A 24727-nucleotide genomic window follows, 5' to 3' on the forward strand; every position below is an offset into this window, starting at 1 on the left:
CTACGGGAACTATCACCCACTAAAGCGGAAACAACAAACCCTCTATTTACAGCAAACCCTTCACGCTGAGCCCGCAACACAGACAACATGAGAGCAGCATCTTATAACCAGAAGAGCCTGCAGGTGAGCGGCAGGGTGCGGGTTCAGAGCCCGTCACCATCTCGATGCCGCGGGGCCTCGTATGACAGCCGTGGACGCTCAGGTTTCCAGGGCCAGGCAGTCCAGGGCACGGCAGTTGAGTTGGGCACAGAGATTCACCAGCAACATGCCAACGAGAAAGAGGAGATGCAGGAGCTCAACGTTAAGTTTGCGGGATACATCGATAAAGTCCAGGCACTCGAGCAGAAGAACGCGTTTCTACAAGCTCAGCTGGCGGAGCTGCAGGGCCGCTATAAGGGAGGCCCTTCGGGTCTTGGAGAAGAGTACGAGCTCAGGTTCAAGGAGGTCCGGGAGCTGATAGAGTTGCTAACCAATGAGAAGGGAACAGCTGATATAGAGCGGGGGTATATTGAAGAGGAGGTGGAGGTCTGGAGGCTCAAGCTGGAGGAAGAGCTTGCTCTGAAAGAGGAGGCGGAGATGATCCTGAAGGAGTTCCGCCAGGATGTGGATAACGCCACACTGCAGAAGGCTGAGCTGGAGAAGCGTGTCGAGCAGCTGGTGGCCGAGATCGAGTTCCTGAAGAAGCTGCATGATGAAGAGGTGGCCGACCTCCTCAAGCAGATCGAGGACTCCAAGGTCAGCGCTGAGCTGGACGGTGACCGCCCCGACCTGGCCGCCTACCTACGCAACATGCGCGCAGAGATCGAGTCTGTGGCTGCCCGCAATGTTCAGGAGGCCGAAAAGTGGTACAAGGGGAAGTTTGAAACCCTCAAGCAGACCGCCGGCAAACACGAGGAGCAAATGACGACCATGAAGGAGGAGATCAGCACCTTCCATAATCAGGTGACAGACATGCAGAACCAGATAGACGGGCTGAGGGCTCGCAACATGGCCTTGGAGCAGCAGCTGGACGACATGGAGATGGGCCACATGGACAAGGTGGGAAACCTGGAGGGAATCATTGCCCAGCTGGAGGCCCAGCTCTGCGAGACCAAGCTAGAGATGTCGAAGTACCTACTGGACTACCAGGAGCTGCTGCACATCAAGCTGAAGCTGGATGCAGAGATCGCCACCTACAGGAAGCTGCTGGAAGGGGAGGAGCAGAGGCTCGGACTCAAGGTAGAAGCCTAAGTCATTCCAAGCTGAGGAGGGCTTCAGATCCCATAGCAATGCCAAAGGAGTATACCATCGGAGAATACCATCACGGAGAGAGGAACTCAGCTGAACTTTACCCACCCTTTACCTTGCCATTGCCCTACCCACTCTGGCCAGCACCCATCAATCGGCTCACCAGCCCTACCTTTTATGATTCCTACCACATTCCAAGAATATCTGCTATGTCTGTCCCATTCTTCCCCGTCCTCCCCACTGCATCCATCAAAATCACCCCACTTAAACCATCCACTATGTCTGACCCTTTTTTAGCATTATGCCACTCTGCCCTCTCTTCCCTTTTGGACTTTTCTGCCTTCCTATTACCTCACTGTTAATTGTACCCTCCCATCATTTCCCCCTGCCAACCCCACCTTTCTCCCACCCCTTGCCGCTCCCTTACTCTATCCTGCCAGTGCTACCCTCTCACATTCCTTCCCTACCCAGCCCTGATATGTATGATTCTGACTCTGGGATGGCACCTCCTTCACAGTGAAACAACTCCCTGCTATGATCGGAAACCACTCAAACAAAACAAGACAAAACAAAACAAAACAAATGAAACAACCCCCACTTCCAAATCTGACCTTTGCAACACCCCCAAAAATGTTTTATGTAATAGAACTGCCGACTATTGACATAATTGTTTACCATTTACTACTTAATAAAGCTTGACGTGAATGCATCAAAAAAAAAAGCATGAATTATTTATTTCTCTCTCTTGCTTTAGTCTGTTGTCTGTCATCTCTATGACCTGTCGCTGTTGGTCTCCCACCTTTACCTTTTCATGGTATGGAAGTAAAAATACACTAAAGTGTCAATTTTTACATTTAATGTTTTTTCCTGTACAAGTGAATCAAAATGAAATCTGAAGCTAAATCTTTGTAGCAGAATAGTACTCATGACCGCTTTTGTTAGTTCACTCTTTCTGCTACACAATAGTCTCAACTCCACAGCAGGCACACAGTGTTTTGGAAAGGCTCAACATATTTTCAAGACAAGATTGATTAAGCATTATTATTATGTTTTAACTGGTCACCCTGGTCATAAATCAAGCCTTGTTGTAACAAGATGCCAAAAGGATCACATATATGTGGAAATATTTGAGTGACATGAATATTGAGTGAGGGCCTTGTTATCGCTGTCTGTCTCTGTGGTCGAGTAAGCTGAAGCTATAGTACCTGATTTATACGGTGTTGCCCATGGGTGTTGCACACCAAAAATATCTGATCTATAAGCTCACAACACATTGAACTGCAGCGTGTTGTGTGCTTGTAGATCTGATATTTTCAGTGCACAACACTCATGGACAACAAAGTATAACGCAAGCTTTACAGTACATGTCACAGTGCCAGTTTCCAATGAGTCTGTCACTAGAGTACTAATAGGTTTTAGCCACATGAATCTTAGCATCCCTATCATGGGCATGTCATATTAGGCAAACATTCGCCCTAAATAGACTATCTACAAGCATAACGTGTCATGTTGCGATGCGTTGTGAGCTTGGACATCACCTACTTTCAGCAAAGAGATTTGGTGTAGTGGGAAAAAAGGAGGAGACAACGTATAGACCTTGATCAACGTAGTATGTAGGGTGGTTGTTTATGAAGCCAGTTCAGGGAGAGACCAAAGAGACCATTTTGTCAAAATACAAACATGTTAGTTCCAACAAACTGTGCCTCACCAATCTGTAAACTGAGCTCCTGGGCAAAGTGTAGGGCGGGCTCAGTTAGAGAGGAAGAGATGACATTGGGGCTGGACAATTAACGAAAATATATTCAAACCAATATTTAGAACCAATAACTGACTTGGGTTTAAAAAGACTAAATTGATTAGTCTTATTAACCACTTAACACTGTATTAGGGACCGTTTCCACAAAAAGCAATTCATGCATGGTGGAGGACATTGGATATGTCCATAGTGCTCGCACGCAGGGTTTATTGACACCTGCAACATTCGAGCCGACCAGCCATTGCTGTGCTCGAATGTCCTCTCAACTGTGTTATTAGCACAAATAGCTAAGATGAAACGATGTAAACATGGACTTCTTATGGTTGTGGTAACGGTTCCATGACGGGTCGTAAATTATCAGGTTGTCACAGGATCAAATGACCGGCGCTCCTCTCCAAAAGTTGAACTGTTTCCTGCTTGAAGCACCGAGGGTGCTACGCCAAAACATACTGGGCGTCTAGTGCGCTGAAGCAAGATGCTCGGGTGTTGGGAAGAGAGGCGCACCAGCACGTCTTTCTTTACCATAGAAATGCATGACCGACAAGCGGGTGCTGCCCACTATGAACATGCTTTCTGTAGACACGGCACGTTATAGATTGCTATACAATGGTGGTGTACAAAAGTAGTATACATAGCTGATCTACAAGCTCTCAACGCCTTGCGATGCGTCACTTTGTGAGCTTGTAGATCTGCTACTTTAACTATTATTTTTAAATAATCGGTTCATTAATCGTAATCGAGGCAAGGGTTTTAAATTATCTTGATATTGAATTGAAGTAATATCGCCCACCCCGACATGACATCATTCAGTATACACACCACTAGACCGCTTATTTAATTATTGTGTGCCATAAACGAGTAGGATAACGTCAGGGTAACAATACATATTTCTCCCAACCTATTTATCGTTGTCTAGTATTGCTTTAGCTGTGTAATAACAGACAGAAATATTATTGAAAGATGGCACAGAAAGAATAAGTGACCATGATTATTCTTGCAGAACTATCTTCTTCTTTTAAAAAAAAAGTGATGTAAAAAACCTATTGAATGGTGATTTATCAGTGTAATGTATTAACACATTGGGTGCCAAAACCATATATATACGGTTTTGGGAATACAACCATGGAGTGCCAAAACCGTATGTATACGTTTAAAAAAAAAAAAAAAAAAAAATCCTTCACAGCACCAGGAGATATCATTTTCCGAAGATTTAGACTCCAATCCACTTCCTGGTTAACTTATGACTTCAAAAGCCTGTATCTCGGCTCCTCAAAAATGGTTAAAAATCCTGGCACTCAGTGTACTGTTTTTAAAAAAACCTGGCACCCCATGTGTTAATAGCCTTTCAAAGCAGCATTTCATGTATACATATATTAAATATTTATGTGTGTCATGTGTGCAGGATGCAGACAAGAACATCATCAAGTGGCTGAAGGAGAACGGCCGTCTGGTCAATACCAGCTCTTACAAGCATAGCTACCCATTCTGCTGGAGGTAAGAAAGCCAAGTGTGTGATGCCATGTACAGTAATGGCTGTCAACATCATGACATTTTACTTGTCGGTCCAAGTACAGAGACAACTCGGTCCGTTTTAAGCGTAGAACGTTTAAGTGGTTCATAATTTTATACTTGGAATGTGTTCAAAATGTTCAATGTCTTTCAAAATATTTAGAAATGGTGGAAATAGCCCAATCTACAAGCTTGGTAAGTTGCCAGCAACATTGTGAGCTTGTAGATCTATTGAAACATCTTTTTTCATCAGATGCATTTATACAGACGATTATGCAAAAATAATTATGTTTTTGTCAGGTAAGTGCAATCAGGTCATAATGTAATAATTGTGACAGGCCTAATGCCATGTAACAAAGTAGTATCTCTTTCCAACGCTCTAAGCTCTTTAAGGCTACAGCACATGTAATAAGAACAAAATTATGAGAAAACAAACAAGCTCCTTGCCTTGCCCAAGGTCATTTATGCAGTTCTTGCACCGCCAAGATTTTCAAACTATCTGAACGATACCAATGGGAACATTGACTGTGCTCATTCAGAAACTCAAGGTACGCTTGTGATTTATATTGTTTTATTTCTGCAATCTGCCGTCAATGTACCATGGACAGTTTTGAAGAAAGGTTGACTGAGGAGGTTAGGAGGTGCAAACCTCTATAATCCCTCTCTGAGGTTTTGGAGATAGATAACACACACTTTGTCCTCTGTGTCTGCCAGAAATTGGCACATTTTCTGAGACGGATTATGTCAAAGCACGTCAGAGGGCGATGAAAACAAACTGTGGAGATGAAGGTGAATGAAAAAAAAATCAATGTTCCAGCTCTGTATACAGTAGTCTAACGTTAAGCACTCATATAAAACAATTTAGTCCTCAGAGAACTTGTTCGGTTTCAGTAAGCCAAAAAAGTTTGACTTCTTTGAGGTATGCTGCGAGCTTTAGCCAACTGCTTCACATAACTTACATCTGAAAGTCTTGTACTCTGTACCATTACAGCAGTGATTATTCAGTAATTTGTTCTCAATGGTAATAACAATTAGGGACACTAATTTAATATCGCCATGTTGTGTTTTCTCTTTCAGTAATGAGTATCTATTTTGCTTCCGGCAGAAGTCTGAATGTGCTAACCTGACCATGTACTTGCTTGTTCGGATATCTCCTGTTAATAGCCACCTCAAGTGTGGTGCTTCTAGTGTGCTCTTGATTGCTTCAGCGGCATTAGCATAGAATGTCAATAGAGTTTCTGCAAGCTCAGCACAGGATCCCTTCAAACTTGCTGAGTATCCACGGTCAGAGTGATGGCACAGACACACATTGGGACTTTCTCGTGTGAGCACACACTCAGAAGTCCCTTTACCCCGGGGAAAAAAACACCCACTAACACCCACTAGCATCTGGCTTTTAGGTCTTTAGTGGGATATGGTACAAAAAGCATCCATTCCCGGGAAAAATGACTCTGCAGTAGTCCCAAGTTAAGCAGTTCTAGCTCTGATTGGCAGTGATACAAACATGACACCTTGGTAGATGACACAAGTTTTCACCCCTTTTGCGGCACAATTGTATGAAGCACGTTGACACCCAGGTAGATGGACTACATTTTTAAGTAAACATCTTCACTGGCCTCGATACTGCTGTCTAATTCTCATCGCACCTGGAAAACATGACACCTGGGTAGACAAGCTAATTTTCACCTCTTCTGAACTGCGTGGGTTTGTTTTCTCTGTCTCTGTTTCTCTCTCTCTATCTCTGTCCCCCTCCCTCCCTCGGCTCCCTCCCTCCCTGTCACATCCACCCTCACTTTGAGCAGCTCAGCCTAACCTGAACAGGATTAATTAACCTCAGTAAGTACAGTATGTGGAGATGTGTCTGTGGAGTTGCTAGCAGACACTGGGGCTCCTGAAGATTAAACTATTATAATGACAAACTTACAAAAATAAATGCTCTCTCTAATTGCAATTAGTGATGAACGAGTCCACCAATCAAGACGACAATCACATTCATTGCGCAGTGTTCATGGCATGATTGTTATCTTTGCAGAGTCCTGCATTTATGGTAAACGCACTGCACAGTGTGCACTGAGCCCCAGCACTGCAAACCACAAAGAGCATACATTCTGAGGTATAATAATGAATGCAGCCACAGTGGTCATTTGTTCCCTTTTAATATGTGGATGTTGATAACATGATCCAGGTTCTGCCAGATGAATCATGTTATGTTGCATCTGCACCTTTTGAGCCAAGTCTGGCACCCTGCAATCTCTCTTTAGGAGACAGACATTCAGAACAATGCAAGTAGGCATTGCCAGGGGGGTTGATTGGCAAGTTGGCAGTTCAAAGCCAAGTGCAATGACCACCTTACAGAGCTCCCTTTTGGAGAGATTCCAAACCCGGAAGTGGGTGTGGTCCAGGGGTTACCCGGCAACTCAGTGGCTCTGAGCCAAGACTGATGACACCCCACAACTTTGCAGACATTTGAAGGAAAAAAATAAACGGAATTGGATGTGGCACTGGGATGTCAACGTCAGTTGATGTGAAAAGTTGATCAGTTCTTCCTAGTCATACCTTGACATACCTACCAGGACCTTGTAGGACAAAACATGTATATATCATAAGCCTTTGTTTGCTACTAAAAATCTATGGGAAATCTGTGGTGGAACTCCATAGAAGGAGTAACTTCCGGGTTGGCCTACAAATGTTTAACTTTGTTGATCGTCTTTGGCACTTCCCTTAAACCATTGAGTTTATTTTAGGTACTTGGACTTCATTTCAAGTTTGAGCAAAACATGGTTACAGTGCAGTTCATACTTAGTTTGTGGATTGTGTGGTAAAAACACTTCATTCATTATTGAGTGTTTATGCTAGGCCGCTTTCCCAGTAGACTAGACTTCACTGGTCAATGGGCTGTGGGCTCAGAAATACACAGTGAATCCATTGTGAATTTTAATATTAAACCAAATGAAATGATTGGTGAAGATCCAACAAGGATTTGCAAGTCTGGTTTGAAATCAAGTACACCCAGTGCCAAGCTCTTAGTATGCAGGACTTGATCATATATTTTGTTAAACTGGAGCATGTTTGCCTCACATTGTCAAATTGATTAAAGTACGCAAGTGCTGAATTTATTTGAGCCAATTTGGAAAAAAAAACACAGAATGGTTGTATTCCTTATCCTGTGCAGTCTCCAATTTTGGTAATTTGAAAAATGATAACTGTACCCAAAGAACATTTACAGATCCATCTTTCCTCTTCAGGGAGAAAATCAGGGGTGTCAAACTCATTTTAGGTCACAGACTAGACTGTAAAATGTGACTTAATGTGGGCGGGACCAGTTGCGCTCACAAATGCTGGATTGGATCCCTTCTCATGCCGCATCTGGCCCACATGCCGCCATTTAGACCAGTTTGACACACCCCTGGTGTAAATAATGCATGAAGCAGAGATTGATGTTCCAGAGGTACATGGTCTTTTTGCACAAGGGAGTCTGGTGGTGTGCTGAATCCCTGACTGGCAGAGCAGACATGCAGAATCTTATTTTACAGCCCCTTAAATGAACACACTCACACACACGCGCGCGCGCGCACGCACACACACACACACACACACACACACACACACACACACACACACACACACACACACACACACACACACACACACACACACACACACACACACACACACACACACACACACACACACACACACACACACACACACACACACACACACACACACACACACACACACACACACACACACACACACACACACACACACAGCATATTTCCTTTTTTTCTCTTCTCCAGATTCTGAGGGGATTGTCCACATGCTTTACCATCATATTTCATGTCCAGTATTCAGTAAGCAATATCCTTGAATTGGGACCATCAAACTGAGATGTCTGTCTGTGTATTCCTAGGTCTGACACTCCTTTGATCTACAAAGCCGTCCCGAGCTGGTTTATCAGAGTGGAGCACATGGTGGAGAAACTACTGGAGAACAATGGAAAATGCTATTGGTAAGGCTTCTTAGTGTGTTAGACACTTGTTGACTATTAAATAGTGATTTCTTAGATGCACAGTAGGTTAAAAGCTACTGTACTAGGGCCGTGTACACATTTTTGGGAGGGCAGGTGCTTAACTGAACCATTTCTTTTAAATAAAAAGGAATAAAAATGGTCTATCTCAAAACGGCAAATTTCTAAACCGGACAGCTGAAGAATCTTGATCCAGTCACAGACAAATACTTAAGATTGTATATATTTGTTTTATACAATAATATGATTATTGTATTTGCCTTAACTGTCAATAGTAATAAGCCAAAAAGTAGCACATTTACAAGCTCACAACGTGTCGCAACGCGTTGTGAGCTTGTTGATCGGCTATTTTTGGTGAAGAGATTTGGTGTAGATGTGAAAAAGCTGTCCACGTACAGTTGCAAATCAGTTAATTTGACTAAGAATAAGAAGAAAGTTTAAATGGTGAACCAGTCAACTCAACCTATTAAGTTCACACATCATGAGGGCATGACAGTCAGACCTAGCCCATGGTGTAGCCTTTGTACTGAATGCGAGCAGAGAGCAGTGGTGTACAGGTGGTTTAATTGCATAGCATATTTCTTATACAAACTCAATTCAAAATGCTTCACACAGGCATAAAATACATTAATTACATGAAAGGATTTTAAAGCATAATAGAAGGAATTACATAGTGAAATAAAACTAGAGGTGTATTTGGGGTTTTACTTTTTCTATCCATGAACCAAAGAAGACCCTACACCTGGTCAAGTGTTACTACGGCCCTGATTCTCTCTAGTATGATCTGAAGTAGTGGGCAATTTACCAATTCTGGTATCACATCGCCACCACCGCACATTACCACTATACTAACAAACATGCTACACTTGAATTACTTTACAAAAGCATGTAGAATGGCGGCGCAAGAGAGCAGGGGCAGATGGCACTTTGAATGGGTGCAGTTTCTGCGACTGCTTGCCTTTTTCACGTGGACAGTACATATCACTGCTCATTTTGTAACAAGCATGAGGCATATACCTACATAACATGTAGATTACACCAGTGACAGTGAGAGAACCACTGCGGTTCAGTTGAGCAGAGAGAAATTATGTAGGCTGCTAGAAAATGTAATGTTTGCCAGCTTTCAGTTGAGTATTGAGTTATTTTTAGCCCTCCTAGCTTGGCCGATGCACATGCCTCGTTACAGATGTCCTTTTTTTTCTCCATGCAAATTCAAACAATATTTTATATAAAAACACCACTAACATCAGGAAAAAGACAACCATGAAATGTATAGAATGTGTCAAGAACAGGTAAGCATCAAGATGGCATCGATTCTAAGTAGCGATACCCCTGTTACTCCCTGTGCTCTTTTCTGAGCTACAGTAGCTGCCTCTGGTAATGGGCCTGTCAAACTGAGATGAATGAGTAGCCACTGGGTAGGTTAAGATGCACACACACACACACACACACACACACACACACACACACACACACACACACACACACACACACACACACACACACACACTACCTTTTGGGCTTAAATCCTGAGCTGTGAGGTCTACTAGTTTTAATAATAATTCAGTCCACGGCACTGTATGTATGTGAGATGCAGTGTATTATTTAACAGCCTATTTGAATCGATTTTAAGAGCTGGACCTTAAAGAGCAAAGAGACTTTCAGGCATTGTAAAGCATTTAAGGTGCCAATGTGTGATTGATGTGCTTATTTCTAATGGACAGACCTGCGATGATAACCCTGCTTCATTATTCACATATTCATAATGACAGATATAGCTGTCAAATTGGGGTGCTGGCACAAATATTACACACACACGCGCGCACATATGTTCTTGTTCCCACGCAGTGCGTGGGGGGCTGCCCACTGAGGCCGATGCACAGCTACAGTTTATTCTCCAAGCTTCATTATCGGATTTCGTTCAAAGAAAAGCAAAACTTTCTTTTTGATTAAAATCACCACTTTCGCAGTTAGAATGTTTTGAGCCGGGGGAGACTGGCTGTCACTGAGGTGCCACTGGCTAATCGCTATCCTAATGAAACCAAATTACATCCGGAGTTAAGTGCCTCGGAATGGAGTTCATGAGCTGAGAGTTGAAACGATAGAATAACATTTCAAAAGTCAGTGCTTTGAAAGGTAGCCGTTCATTTTCCTTCAAGTACATCTCACAGTGCATTGGGGTAGAGTTGGGATTAAAAACTAGTAAATATATAATAAAAGAATAGCGCTACAGTCAACAAAGATTTGCTGAGGCCTGCCTGAGTCTGAATGAATTAACGAGTGGGTGAATAGCTGAATGGAATAAATTGATAGAAATAAGAAACAACTGTGTTGATCCCACAGGCATCTGTGTGTTTTCAGTAACTAATACATTACTACAGCAGTAATCTGAATAAGGTACTGTATGCGCACACAAGTCACAACAAAATTGGAATGAACCACTTAAACCCTATACTGTATACTTAATTCCCCCCAGTACAGTGGTCTATACTTGGTCCCATCCCCCCTCTACACCATATCTCTATGCTGAAAATACACGTTGCTTTTTGCGATGCGTTGTGAGCATGTAGATCATCTATTTTTGGCAAATGTTCGCCTATTTATGACATGCCCAGAATAGTGACTCTAGGGTTCATGTGGGTAATATCTAACTTGAGACTGGGCATAAATGAATGCGGATGTACAATATGTGCATTAGATGCACATTCTGGATGAAACAAAGACTAACTGAATATGTGTGTGTATGAATGAATGTGTGAGGCACCCAACGTTGTGGAGGTTTGACCATTGGAAATTCTTTTCAACATATACAGTAATTAACACCTAGCCACTGAAATAAATGAATAAGGTGCTGTGATATTTATTTTGTTAAAGTACGTTTTAAATAGCTTTATATTCTCATAGTAATAATTTCTAGAGTGTTTGTTCAGTAACGGGTCAGCCGGAGAGACGGGGGTCACTCCTGCTCTTTAGTAAACAAAATAAATGTTTAGGTCAGTATACCAATTTGATCCAATCAGGAGAGAGAAGTCATACTGGATACAGGATTAGCCTCGTTCCCAGCCTTACTCATCTCTGAAGAGAAAAGCCTGGTCACGACCTAATGCAGAGAGTGTCTATAGGGATGGGACTTCCGTCGTATGTATTTCCCCCGGAAACTATCTTTTTCGACCAATCACAACACTTGTTTCATTCACAGAGAATGTAAACAGATTTGTAAAGCATCAACGTCATTTCCTTGGGCTGTGCTTCCGCCTGGACACTCAACCGGCTAGGTCTTGCCCAGCGTATTACAGGATAAACAAGTGACATTGGAACTGAAAAAAGAGCATTGGAGAAAAAAAAATGGAATTGGAACTATTTAACACATTGAGTGCCAAAAACGTCCCTTGCCGTTTTTCACAATCCAATCCATGGATGTTTTTGAAAAATAAATAAATAAATATATATATTTTTTTCCTTTCACAGCACCAGGAGATGCCATTTTTCGAAGATTTAGACTCCTATCCACTTCCTGGTTAACTTATTACTTTAAAGGCCTGTATCTCGGCTCCTGTGTACTTTTTTTTTTTGCTATGTATTTTTGGCGAAACATGCTATTTTCAACTAGCTGCAACTATGGAACGGATTACCGAATGTTTTTTTTTTCTACGAGACCCCTGTATGTGTAATGATGGGATCACCGTGAGGATGGTGATCACGGAAAATATTTTGTGACGATTTTAACGATTAAAAAAATCGTTAAATATGCTGGCACTGGCTGTACCCTGTTTTAAAAACCCTCTGGCACTCAATGTGTTGAAGCTGATAATTGTATGAAAATTAAACTAAAAAGCTGGAGAGACGGGGAGACCCATTACTAAACAAACACTCTATAGCAATGTATAGATATATAGCAATGCAGAATATAGAGCTTTAACATTTTTCCATGTTCCTGCAACTGGTTTATCTTAACCCGATCTGTGTTCCTTTCCCTCAATTCACTGTGGATTTATTCACCAACTTAACAGAATGGACTGTATCTGCTATCGATATCTAAAGATTATACAGGGAAGCCAGGCTGTTATGCTTAATTTATACGGCATCACACATTGGTGTCCCTTTCCGTAAAGAACAGATTTATGGCACATAAATTAGGCTTTAGGCTTGTTTTTCACTCGTTATCGCTTTATCACCCTTGTCTTTATCAGTCTCTGTGTCTCTCGCGTACTCGTCCCCAGTGTCTATGACTCATTACAGGAGCCTGTACATGTTAAAATGACTCAGTTGTGCGTCTCTTGTGGCGTAAGACAGGCACTCTAAATTCGACATTTAGTGCAAGCGGAGAGCAGGAGGGGAAGAGAGGGAGAAGGGAGGGGGCCGAGCAGGGAGAGGGAGAGAAAAAAAAGGAAAAACATTAAATTGATATATTAGGGGCCTAAATAGAAATGCCTCCCGCAAATGGGAATTGATGAACTCGTTGCTTGGCGCGTGGATCTTGACGTCGATTTATACCCACTGCACTACTCTCCTGGCAATACCGCCTGGCACATGGCGAGAGAGGAAGGACCGGAAAATGGAGGGAGGGAGAGAGAGATGAGATTGGGAGAGAATGGGAGGAAGATGGGGAGAGGAAGGGATATATATATATAGATGGATGGATAGATAGATAGATACATAGATAGAAGGTGCCTTAAAGGGAGTGTTAACCTCTACAGTTAAGCATCATAAAGACGGCGCTGCACTATTTATGTTTAGCATGGAGAGAAAAAATAGAGACAATAGGTGGAACTGGAATATGAGGCCAGCTCAATAAAGTGATATGGCATTATAATGGGCCGCATGCTCGGTCTCTCTGTGGAGAATCACGGTGAACATTTCATTAAGTGCTTTCATTAAGTGGTGGCAGTAAGTGACAGTTGCAAATATGTGTGATTAATTAGATATTAGCCTAGAGAGCATGGCAGCAATATTCTCATGTGTTCAAGTCATCTAATGGATGATGTGTACGGTGTCTTGCACAAATAATGGCCGATCTATAAGCTCACAACGCGTCACGGCACGACACGTTGTGAGCTTGTAGATCTGCTATTTTCGGTGTGCGACACAGCGTGCAACCAAATATAGATCAGGCATTAAAGTGGAGTTAACCCCACCGCCTCACCACCAAGCACACATAGACATGCACCCTCCCCCCTCTTATCTATGTCTCACTCTATCCCTTCCACCTTTTCGTGTGACTTTTTCCTTCCTCTAGGGGAATAATATGTTTGCAGCCTGTTAACGGAAGCTCTCCAACAAGAACCCACGTACGATAACTCCTTGTCTCTCACCCTTTTCCCTGTATTTGGCCTGCCTCCAGGGTTCCAGATTTTGTTCGCGAGAGGCGATTTGGGAACTGGCTGAGGGACGCACGTGATTGGGCAGTTTCCAGGAACCGTTACTGGGGCACGCCCATTCCTCTTTGGGTCAGCGATGACTTTGAGGAGGTAATATAGTGTGTGCACACACGCACGCACGCACGCACGCATGCGCGCGCGCGCACACACACACACACACACACACACAGTACACATCACATACTGTACACACAGACACACACAGAGCTACATGATGTACTGTTAATGTGCCATGACAATGCACATGCCGCGCCAAAATGCCATTCAGCAATTCAGCAATTCAAAGTGCTTTGTATAGCAAGCCTTTTAAAGATGAATAAGGAATAGTAGGAATAACATAGATAACAGCAAAAAGGGGAGGAAAGAGATAAAATAAAAGTCTAATTGTAATTTAGGGCTGTCCCCTAAAAGTCTACGCGTAGGGCTAGGAGCCTGACGTCGACTCGTATTCCTTGAGACGCCAAAAAAAAAAGTTTTACATGAGTGGTAAACTAGCAGGAGAAGCACTCGTTGCAAGAAGTGGAGGAGGAGTGGTTATATCGCAGGTGAAAAGTGTAAGCGAAAGTGAAAACAAGTTTGGAAGCATTTTGAGGTTATGAAGGACACAGACCCTAAAAAAGTCCTGCGTTTACTCTTTAAAGCAGCTAGCACTGGCTCCATGCGCACCCCCCCCCCCAAAAAAAAACTTCCCATCGACTGCATTAAATCCGCGACTCTGAGTCGACTCATGAGTCGGGGACAGCCCTATTGTAATTGTGGTTTTACATTTTCTACTGAGGAAAGTTGCACACGATCAGCAATAAGGTCATATTTATCAGTATATTGTATTATGTCGAAAGGGCATTTATCAATCTTTTGTTAAGTGAAGTCACCAACACGTGGAACATTTTTCCCCTAATGCCTATCTGAACAGAACTTCAGGGAACTATGCTGACCAGCAGAAATGAACATTTAACATAAAAACCTGGCAGAGTGAATGTATTTATTTGTCGATGGCCATTGACCCCCATATTACTTAACATTGCTGTCTGCCCCTCCTAGTGTTCTGGCATTGCAGTGTGATATGTCTGCTAGGGATGGGGGCGTAACACGTTCAACCGTTTAACCATGTACACACAAGTAAATCAGTGTCGGTTTATGACTGATTAACCGAAAATGTAAAAGAACTCGTACAAATAATATGAATTATTAAAATGTATATAATGTGGTGTTGTGTTTTTCAAAGTGACCATTAGCTGTTCTCAGACAGAATTTAACACATAAATTAGTTCTTGGTTCTAAAATGGGATGCAAACAGCTTTTTTTTTTTTACAACAGTGCAGACTAGCACCACTAATAGTAATAGTTGAACCACCCTACTCTGTCCAGAGCCACAGGCCGATATTAACTTTATCCTTTTGGCTTTATGTATGAAATATCCAATTTTGCTGGCTGCCACAAAATCTATCATCATTAACTTCAAGACAAGCGGCACATTAAGGGGGAAAGGTGTCTTTGTATTTTACATATAAACCCCAGTTAAGTCTGACTTTAGCCTATAATGGCTTGGCTCTAAGAAATAAACAGAAGGCTTTGCTCTGAACTAAGAACTAACTATGTTTTCCACCCGGCAGTGGAAAACATTTCCAGAAAGACAGATTACACTTTAACTTTATTTGGATGCTTTTCAGCTCATATGCTCTGTTTGCAATGAGATGGGCGGCTTTGTTCGTTGCATTTAGGTATTGACGTCGGTGGCACTGCATATACAATTTGGGAACCCATTTGGTTCCTTTTTTTTGCCTCCGGGGCACCACAGGAACTCGGTTTGGCTCCTCTCCATTCTTAGTCCACTTCCTCCCGAGTGCGTCTGTGTTTATTCCTACTTACATCAACACATTTTCTGCATCAAGGAAATATTAAAACTAGTCCAGTGTGACTCTACCCTGCTGCCTGATTATAATCTACCATCTCGAAAAGTAGATAGGGGAGTAAAAGCTTAATAACTCGGAAGAAGGAAGGAGATGAAATAAAGTAAAGTAAATGGCAGAAAGAGAAAGGGAGAGATAATTAATTGGAGAAGAAAGAGCGAAAGAGACAGAAGGAAAATACACGAGTCAGTGTGTGAATATTCATCTATGTTCGTCGCTCTAACTGTTGGTCGCCACCATGCAGACTTGATGTAGACTGGACTGAACTGCGGTGTCAGAATTGGGTTGTTTGAGCGTTTGAAAAATTAAGTGTTGGTCTCCTGGCTGAAAGAGGGACATCCAGCGACCTGCTTGCTGGAAATAGCATTGTGACTGTTTCCAGAACACGCTTTCTCCCTGGTGCCTACCTCCCTGCACACGCCCCCAAGCCACAGCACGCACACCCAAATCTACAATATCGTCGCTGTAGGGGGGGAACCTTTTATCTCCACAGTTCAACTTTTCATGTGTTTTTTTTCCGTAAATTAATGCCCTACTTCGTCATACTAGTGTCACACCAAAGTAGCGAAAATAGGCGATCTACAAGCTCACAATGTGTTGCAATATGACGCGTTGTGAGCTTATAGACTGTCTATTTTTGTGGGTTTTATAAATATTGAACCAATGAAACCTATTAACAAGAACTTGTGACTAAATAACTACATTAGATCCATTGCAACACTGGTTAATTTTTCAATTTCCTGACAAGTAACAGTTTTTTACCAGAAAGGTTTCCAACCGATGGCGATGAAGTGTGCGTGCGTGCAGTGCGAATGCCTGGTCCTCTGCTTCTCATATGTCTCTCTCTGTCTATGTTTTTTCCCTTCATGCTCTTTGTGCCTCCATCTTTTCGTCTCTGTTTTCTTATCAATGACCCTTCTGTTTCTCCCCGCCTCTCCGTATCGGCGGGCGGTTGTGTCGGGTTGTATCTGGGCCATGCTACCTGGCGCTGTGGTAAAACTGGAGCAGAGCCTACAGGTTACCTCTCTGAGGAGGACAGATAACACACTTTAGCAGACTTTTCTTAGCTAAAGTTACTCAGAAAGTGTTAAAAGTAGGCTTATGCTAATGTAGTGTATTTCCTTTTCTTTTGATCATTTAATTTATTTGTCACTCCCACACGCATGCGTGCGCGCTTGCACGCGCATGCTCGCACCGTGCACGCACAGACCATGCACATATTCTGTTGCATGATGAGCACACCACAGTAGTGTATATAAAATGCATTGGCTCAGAAGGTACAGTAGAGCGGCCGTCTTTGAATTGATAAGTTCAATTCCCGGGTCTTCCTGGCTACGTTTTTGATGTGTCATCGTGCTCGTTGTGATTTTTTTTATTCGTTTTTATTATTGAAAATTTTCAGTTCAGTTTATAAGAAATGCTGTTAAATATAAGCGCTCCCTGCACTTGTATCAAGTTTTTTCAAGTTGATACATATTCTTAAATGCATTTAAAGAACGCTTTGTTTTGTGTTACTGACTGTACATTTTCACACAATTTATTTAAATTTGTATTAAATGCTTATCGGCTATCGGCCTCTTTGATCACTAATATATCGGTATCGGCCATGAAAAAGTCATATCGGTCAATCCCTAGTTGTGAGTATGTAGATCGGCTTTTTTCCCGGATTTTCACTACTTTTGTGCGACGCTCCTGTATGATAGACTAGGGCAGTCATTTACGAAACAACATAAAATGTTGAAATATGGAGATACAAGGTTTCTGCCCGACAGCAACGATATATGTTATCGTCACAATATCGATATGGAGGTATCTGGTCAAAGATATGGTAATATTTGATGTTTTCCATGTTGTCCAGCCCAAGGAACTGGTCACACTGTTGACTGTAGTCGTGGGCCTGACGGACATTCTGCAGTTAAACACTAATTTAGCTGTTTATCTGATGCATAGAAATGAATTTGAATAAATCATTTTAATTTGTTTATCTCCAAAGGAACATGGTGAAACAATGAATGTGATGAAAGGCTGGGAAAACACTGAGACGGTGATGAGAGTTGGCACCAATTAACTCTTCGGCGCTTAACCATCTAATAAATCTAAACTAGGACAAAAATAAATTGGATTTCAGCCCTGTGGGCTTGAGTCTGTGATAATAAACCATGAGAAAATAGCAGTGTTTTAGATTTGGACTCTTTAAATTGGTGTGTGTATGTGTGTGTGTGTGTGTGTGTGTGTGTGTGTGTGTGTGTTGTTCAGGTGGTGTGTATAGGATCCATGGGAGAACTGGAGGAGCTGACGGGAGTCAAAGTAACTGATCTACATCGAGAGAGGTGAGACATCGACAGCCTCTTGTGTGTGTGTGTGTGTGTGTGTTGTGTGGACAGATTTCCTTCATTAGATTGGTTCCGCTTGTGTGTGAGGCACACTTATGTCAAGTCTGCGTGTGAGCAGTCAGTGCCTGTGTCATTCGTGTGTTGTCAGTCTTAAACGGACAGGGGTTCTGGAAGATCACTTTCCTGATCCTCCAATTACCTTTAATCACATTCTTGGAGCTGGCTTTCTTTAATTGTTTGGGAAGGAGGAGGTTACACTCCCCTGTCTATAGTCGTCAGTTCGTCCAGTTCCTTGGAATCAAATCCTTTTAAAGATATACCGGGGGGGTGGGGTAGAATTAATTTGACTGTATTTGATCAAATATGTATGAAAATGAACACCCACTTTTTACATTGCCTTGCGTGACAATAAATGTTAGTGATATAATTAGGAAATAGCTAATGGTATAAAACGTTGGCCTGGACTGTGGTTGCTGGCTCAATGCACTCGCTCTCATCCTGACCTCTCGCTCCCCTCTCTCCTGGTCCTCCTCTGTTTTTTTCCAGCATTGACCACCTGACCATCCCATCGCGGTGTGGTAAGGGTGAGCTGCGTAGGGTAACGGAGGTGTTTGACTGCTGGTTTGAAAGCGGCAGCATGCCCTACGCCCAGGCTCACTACCCTTTTGAAAACAGGAAGGAGTTCGAGGACACTTTCCCTGCTGACTTCATTGCTGAGGGCATTGACCAGACCAGAGGATGGTAAGCATAAATGGAAGTTAGCTATGACACTTGCCAGACATCCTAGAGCCAGTGGTAAAATACACAAGCTACAGTATAGAGGGTCACTTTTTTTCCCAAGGAAGATATATTCTATTTGAATATAATCACAGTATAAAACACAGTATTTGTGAGTTCAGACAATCATAAATAAAATATAAAATATTACTTAGCCACCACAAATGTATTCTAAGTTTTGAAGCTGTTGTAAAGTCTGTTTCAACATGAGCGCTACACATGAATCATTGATCATCCTTCTGACATTTTAATAATGATGACTGAGATATCACTGCAATGATGGATTACATGTGCATGTAATGAAGTAATGGTACTGGAGCTATAAATATTCACAGCCATACGTAATGTCAGCTGACCATCCCATCGTGGTATGGTAAGGGCGAGCTGTGAAATTGCACTTCCTCTTTGCCATTCTACTCACTGACAGGTCTAATGAGTATTAAAGTGGGCACAAGTATCATCAATATGCAAATGGATGTTTAAGGATGAATTCTATATATCCATTTATGCAGGCCAGGCATATGGCCACCGGCAGTTCCACAAAGATTCGTAAAAACAAAATTGAAAGGGATTTAGATCTGTGGGGTTAATTCAGTTTCAGCTTCACCCAACCGATGGCTGCTCAGATGGAGCACTTGGTCTGGAGTTAAACATCTTCCTCAGGGACACCTCGACAGGTAAACTGGTGACCTGTTGGTTACCAGGCGATCTCGGTTTCCGCTAGGCATTTTTCTGGCCAACATGATCGACAAGTTTCTGTTTCTACGACCAGAAAAGGTATCAGCCATATTGTAGTACACACGCCATGTGCGTGTTTGCATATACTGTACATACGTGTGTGTTCGCTACAGCGCAACCCTCGTTTCCTAAAGCATATTTGATCTACTCATGCAGAGGTGTTGCTTGCCAAAAAGAACAAGAAGTAGTCAGGACAGACGACTCCGAGTGATATATCTACAAGATATCAATAGATCTACAAGCCTTCAAGTGATGTAGGCATGTAGATCTGCTCGTTTTGGTATGCGACACCATGATGCAGAGTATAAAACAACTAGGTTTGAACATGTTTTGTGCTTTGCATCTCATTCAAACCTTTAGTAGCCGGCTTTCTTTTTTGTTACTGTCATGTTTATTGTTTCATGATGCTAAGGAAGTAATCTCTCAATAACAGATTCTGCTCTGCGTTTGAATCTGTCGGGGGGGTTCGTCATATCGCGTACGCACTGGCCTACAAGTGGGCGTGCCAGATCAGGAAGCAGGCCGCACTTTACCCAATCAAATGTAGAGGGCGGGATTTACGTGTCCGCCGATCCTTCCCCACTCGAAACAAACCGAAACTCATTTAACAATAGCGTCCTCGGAGTAGACAAAACCACGGAAAGATATTCACATTTTAACTTGCTCTTTCATCATAGAAACAAGTGGGCGTATAACCAAAACGATCCATGTTCTCTGGGAGAAGTGGTGTTAGTGTTCAGTGTAGAAATATATGTTTGTGGGAATGAAAACATAGTCGCACCACCGGAATTGAAAGGCTGAAGGCAGACCAAAACCCCGGTTTCCTTGCGCACGTGTGCTACGTCGACTTCCTCAAAGAGCCAACTGAGATAGTAAAAACCGCAGAGGGCGCTGTTTTTCCTTTTCATTTGGCGATGGGTTCCCAGATTGCTAAGGAAGTAACTTGCCTGCAATGTGTCACCAAGTTGTTCCATCACTATGCTCCAATAACACTCTCTCCTTGACAGTCACTGTGCTTTTATATCCACGTCGGTTCCAAAGTCGGAGGCTTTTACAGATTGTTGCAACTCGCTCATTGCAACGAATTGAGTCATTTTGAGTCATTTTGTGTGGCATGTTGTAAAATCTTGAGCTGTGGTATGAGTATATATCTGAAGATGACGCCTTGGCTTTATCCTTCATTGTAGATACTGCTGCGATGCAGCCTGTGTGTGTCTGTGTTGTGTCTATTGCACAGCACAGGAGGGCAGTAGGCTAAACCACACTGATGATTTGCCAGATCATTTATGCTCATAGAAAATATGATTTCAATGGTTGTAAATCTATGTAGTATAATGTTACTTTATTTAATATCCAAATAATAATAATAATAATAATAAATACTTCACAAATTAACTCAAAATATTTAATGGTCAATTAAGATTTTAATCGGCCAATGACCATATATACAATGTCACCGGCTAACGGAAACCTTGCTCTATCCACTACGGCCGCCCCATTAAAAGAATGTGTATATAATATACCGGTATACACATATATATAATATATACACATAACCATATTATAGTTATGTCTTTATGCGTACACACAGTTTTATGAACACACTCTCTCTATGATTGATTTTGTGTGTACGCTCTTGTGTGACGTAGAGTAGAGCTCGTGCCGCTACCATCTCACATTTTTCGAATTTGAACACCAGATTGATGTATAAGGGACCAGTCGAAATTTAGAGAAGGGGGGGTATGGAGGAAAATAGGGGAGGGTCATGCCTTTTTAATTTTGGTCTAAGGGAGGGTCAGCTAATTTTCCCCTCTCTATTTCAAATGATACAAAGAATTCAAATCAAGTAACACCGTGGTCTATTTAGAATCCATGACAGTCATTAACAAGCCATCAACGCACTGCGAGTGTGAACGACCCAGTCAAATCTATTCAGCGTCTTGACGATCGTGTTTGAACAATTAAGCAAAATCCATTCTGCTACCACTACTGTCTACAGTGCATTTAGCAAGACTGACTACAGCAATGTTCTAAATATTAAGTATTTAAGTAGCCTTAGATAAAGACTCTCGCAGATGTATTTTATCGATTTTGAAATCCTTTTATAACTCTACGAGAGTTGTATCTACCACCCCACCCCCCCAGATTGCCCTGAAATGTCAGCTCCAAAGCCCGTACTTCTCCAAACATGTACAAATGCTAAATATAATGTACTTACCCGCTTGCCCCAAATGTTAACTTGGTGTCCGTTGTATTTGTGTAATGTATTAGTCCATATTTTCCAATAAATAGGTGTTTTGTTCCCGTCTGTGGCCGAACGCCATTTTCCTCCCTCGTTTACTTCCTGTTTACATTGAGTGTAATTCCGGATTTCACCAGATGCGCCCCGTCACCACCGCCCATTGGGAACCTCCGACAGAATTGGCCACAGACGGGATCAAAACACTTATTTATTGAAAGATATGGACTAATACATGGCACAAACACGCCTTACACCGAGTTAACATTTAGCATTTGTACATGTTGGGAGAAGTACGGTCTTTGGAGCTGACATTTCACAGCAATCTGGGGGGTGGTAGGTAGATAAGACTCTCGTACATGTTAAAATCGATAAAATACATCTGCGAGTTTTTTTTTTAATCTATATTAGATAAAGAGCGAGAGGATATGAACAGTATAATTATTTTTCATCCACAAGTACCTACTGTATCTGTCTCAAAATAAGACGGATCACTGATTGTCTGCGCTTCTCTGTGTGAGTCTGCTCTTGTTGAATGGACAATGGACATGTGAGTGCGTGCGCCCGGCAGGGTTATAGGTTTCGATTGGACACTTCGTTGCGCGCTGTATCGCGTACCGAAAATAGACGATCTACAAGCTCACAATGCTTGGTGCTGGGACGCATTGTGAGCTTGTAGATCGGCTATAATTCTGTGCGTGACACAGCGCTTGATTAGTATACTCAAGCTTTACTGGAGATGCGGCGTTTAGAGAGTAAGAAACGGCACATCTCTTAGCCTTGAATGCTGCCTTCGAGTAGGGCATTTGCGTTTTTTTCACCATTTATTTTTCACCATAATAAATGCTGCATTCATGGTCTGGAGAGGGCACCTTTTTTACCAAGGGGTAAAAGGGCAGGGGCTCAAGCCCCCTTTCATGTCTATAGTGTGCACGTGCATGGTTCTCTAATCAATGTGAAAAGCAAAACATTGGACATATCAGTTTTAAATGTCATGTTGTATTTGATGGGGAGGGTTAGGGGTGTCAAGAATTTCACAATACAATACATGTTGGGCATGATATCTATATGATATATTAGACAGCAAGTGTTCTCTATTGATGATGCGTCGCGAGCAGTGCTGAGCGCTACTTTGAAAAACCCAGACGGGCGGTGCTAAAATCAACTCTTTCTGAAAACTCGTTCCTTCTATCAGGATGGGTAGCTTTTGTGTAAATCGTCGGACTGTGGATCCGTGCGCTCCGTAGTATGCGGGATCGAATCCCACTCCAGTCAGTACTTTTCCGCGATGCAACGTTACTTCTTGCGGTCAATTTATTTACTCGAAGTTAAGGTTAGGAATAAGATTAGGGTATAATAGACATCATTTTACTGAGGTAAATGTCATTGATATTTTTAGGGGGGGGTCATTCTTTTTTTTTTTATCACTTGGGGAGGGTCATCGATTTTTTTTCCCATTCAGAGGGAGGGTCATGGCATTTTAAATTAGGGCACATATATTTCCTCCATACCCCCCCTTCTGTAAATTTCGACTGGTTAACCCTAACCCTAACCCTAAGCATAATAATTACATTTGTAATGATACATTTCTCCGCTGTCCCAGAATTGTCCCAGACACTGTATTTGTATGTACCAACTGCTATTTTGTTGTCCCCAGGACAATGAGACATTCCAAATTTTGAGCACTGGGCCTCCCTGTCCAGTCTTGTTGAAGCTGGTACTATGTGGGAGGTTTGTGGGCGAAGCCACTCAAATCACGACGTGGTGTTCAGCGGCACTAGGTTGTTGATGTTGATCTATGTCTCTTCTATTTACTTATATTGACTGAGTAGGATGCTACAGAATTCATTGTATAGCCAGAGGGGTACAAGAGAATTGTAATGCATGTTTAGAACGATCGATGCGAGCTCAAGGACTATAACCTTTACCCTTCATCGCTGCACATTGTGTTTTTTTGTGCTACTGTAGGTGTGCCCCTGACTTCCTAATTTCTATGATCCATAGGTTCTATACCCTGTTGGTGCTGTCCACGGCTCTGTTTGGGAAGCCGCCATTCAAGAATGTCATCGTCAATGGACTGGTGCTGGCGAGGTTAGTGGCTTCACTTTACCTCTACCCTCCCTCTCCCCCTTCTAATTATTTCCTTTCAGTCTTCTTTCGTCGGCCACCCGGTACATGTTCTTTATTGATCAGATTCAGAAGCCGTCTTCTGTTGGTCATTCAACTTTATTTTTTGATATTCTTCTAGAGCATCTTATATGTTAACTCTTCTTATCCTTCCTCTCATCTCCTTTGGCACTGTGTATCTCCCATGGTAATTTTCCTCTTTTCTTTTATCATTACATTTTCCTTGATCCTTCTATTCAGCCCCCCCGCACCCCCTCGTCCTGTTTGTATTTGTTGTGTTGTTTGTTTAATCACTTCAATCAGTTTCCGTGGTCATGCTGTATCCAACTGTGTCTCTTAAGCCCTTAGTGTTGGCTGTCATACAGGGCTGCTCCTCCCCAAGCCCCGGAGGGTCAAACCCCACCACTGTTCTAGCCAGCATGCTCCCAGGCCTGATGACCTGGAAGAACTTGGCTCATTTGAATTGCAAATGTATGGTTTCTCACGCGTACACTTGCATGCGTGTGTGTTTGTGTCTCATGTGTGTTTTCATCCCTTTAGCGATGGACAGAAAATGAGCAAGCGCAAGAAGAACTACCCAGATCCAGGACTGATAGTGAAGAGCTATGGAGCAGATGCCCTCAGGTCAGCTGTGTGTGTGTGTGTGTTGTGTGTTGTGTGTTGTGTGTGTGTGTGTGTGTGTGTGTGTGTGTGTGTGTGTGTG

General features: G+C 42.5%; 2 protein-coding genes across 2 annotated transcripts in view; both read left to right on the top strand.

Annotated features, from left to right (window-relative positions):
• Positions 1-24727, top strand: part of iars1 (isoleucyl-tRNA synthetase 1) — a 75840-nt gene that overhangs the window by 16286 nt on the left and 34827 nt on the right. The window contains exons 12-18 of the mRNA XM_084063146.1: positions 4386-4477; positions 8406-8504; positions 13864-13990; positions 18067-18140; positions 18690-18884; positions 23902-23988; positions 24565-24648. Coding sequence (XP_083919272.1) covers positions 4386-4477; positions 8406-8504; positions 13864-13990; positions 18067-18140; positions 18690-18884; positions 23902-23988; positions 24565-24648 — 758 coding nt within the window. The remainder of the gene's footprint in view (positions 1-4385; positions 4478-8405; positions 8505-13863; positions 13991-18066; positions 18141-18689; positions 18885-23901; positions 23989-24564; positions 24649-24727) is intronic.
• LOC311049142 (vimentin) lies at positions 88-1382 on the top strand (the record flags this gene model as incomplete). The annotated part of the gene is made up of 1 exon (XM_084062618.1): positions 88-1382. The coding sequence occupies one exon, from the start codon at positions 88-90 to the stop codon at positions 1228-1230; it is 1143 nt and encodes a 380-aa protein (XP_083918744.1). The 3' UTR covers positions 1231-1382.

Source organism: Gymnoscopelus microlampas (genome assembly GCF_963454915.1).
Source record: "Gymnoscopelus microlampas genome assembly, chromosome: 7".
NCBI lineage: Eukaryota > Metazoa > Chordata > Actinopteri > Myctophiformes > Myctophidae > Gymnoscopelus > Gymnoscopelus microlampas.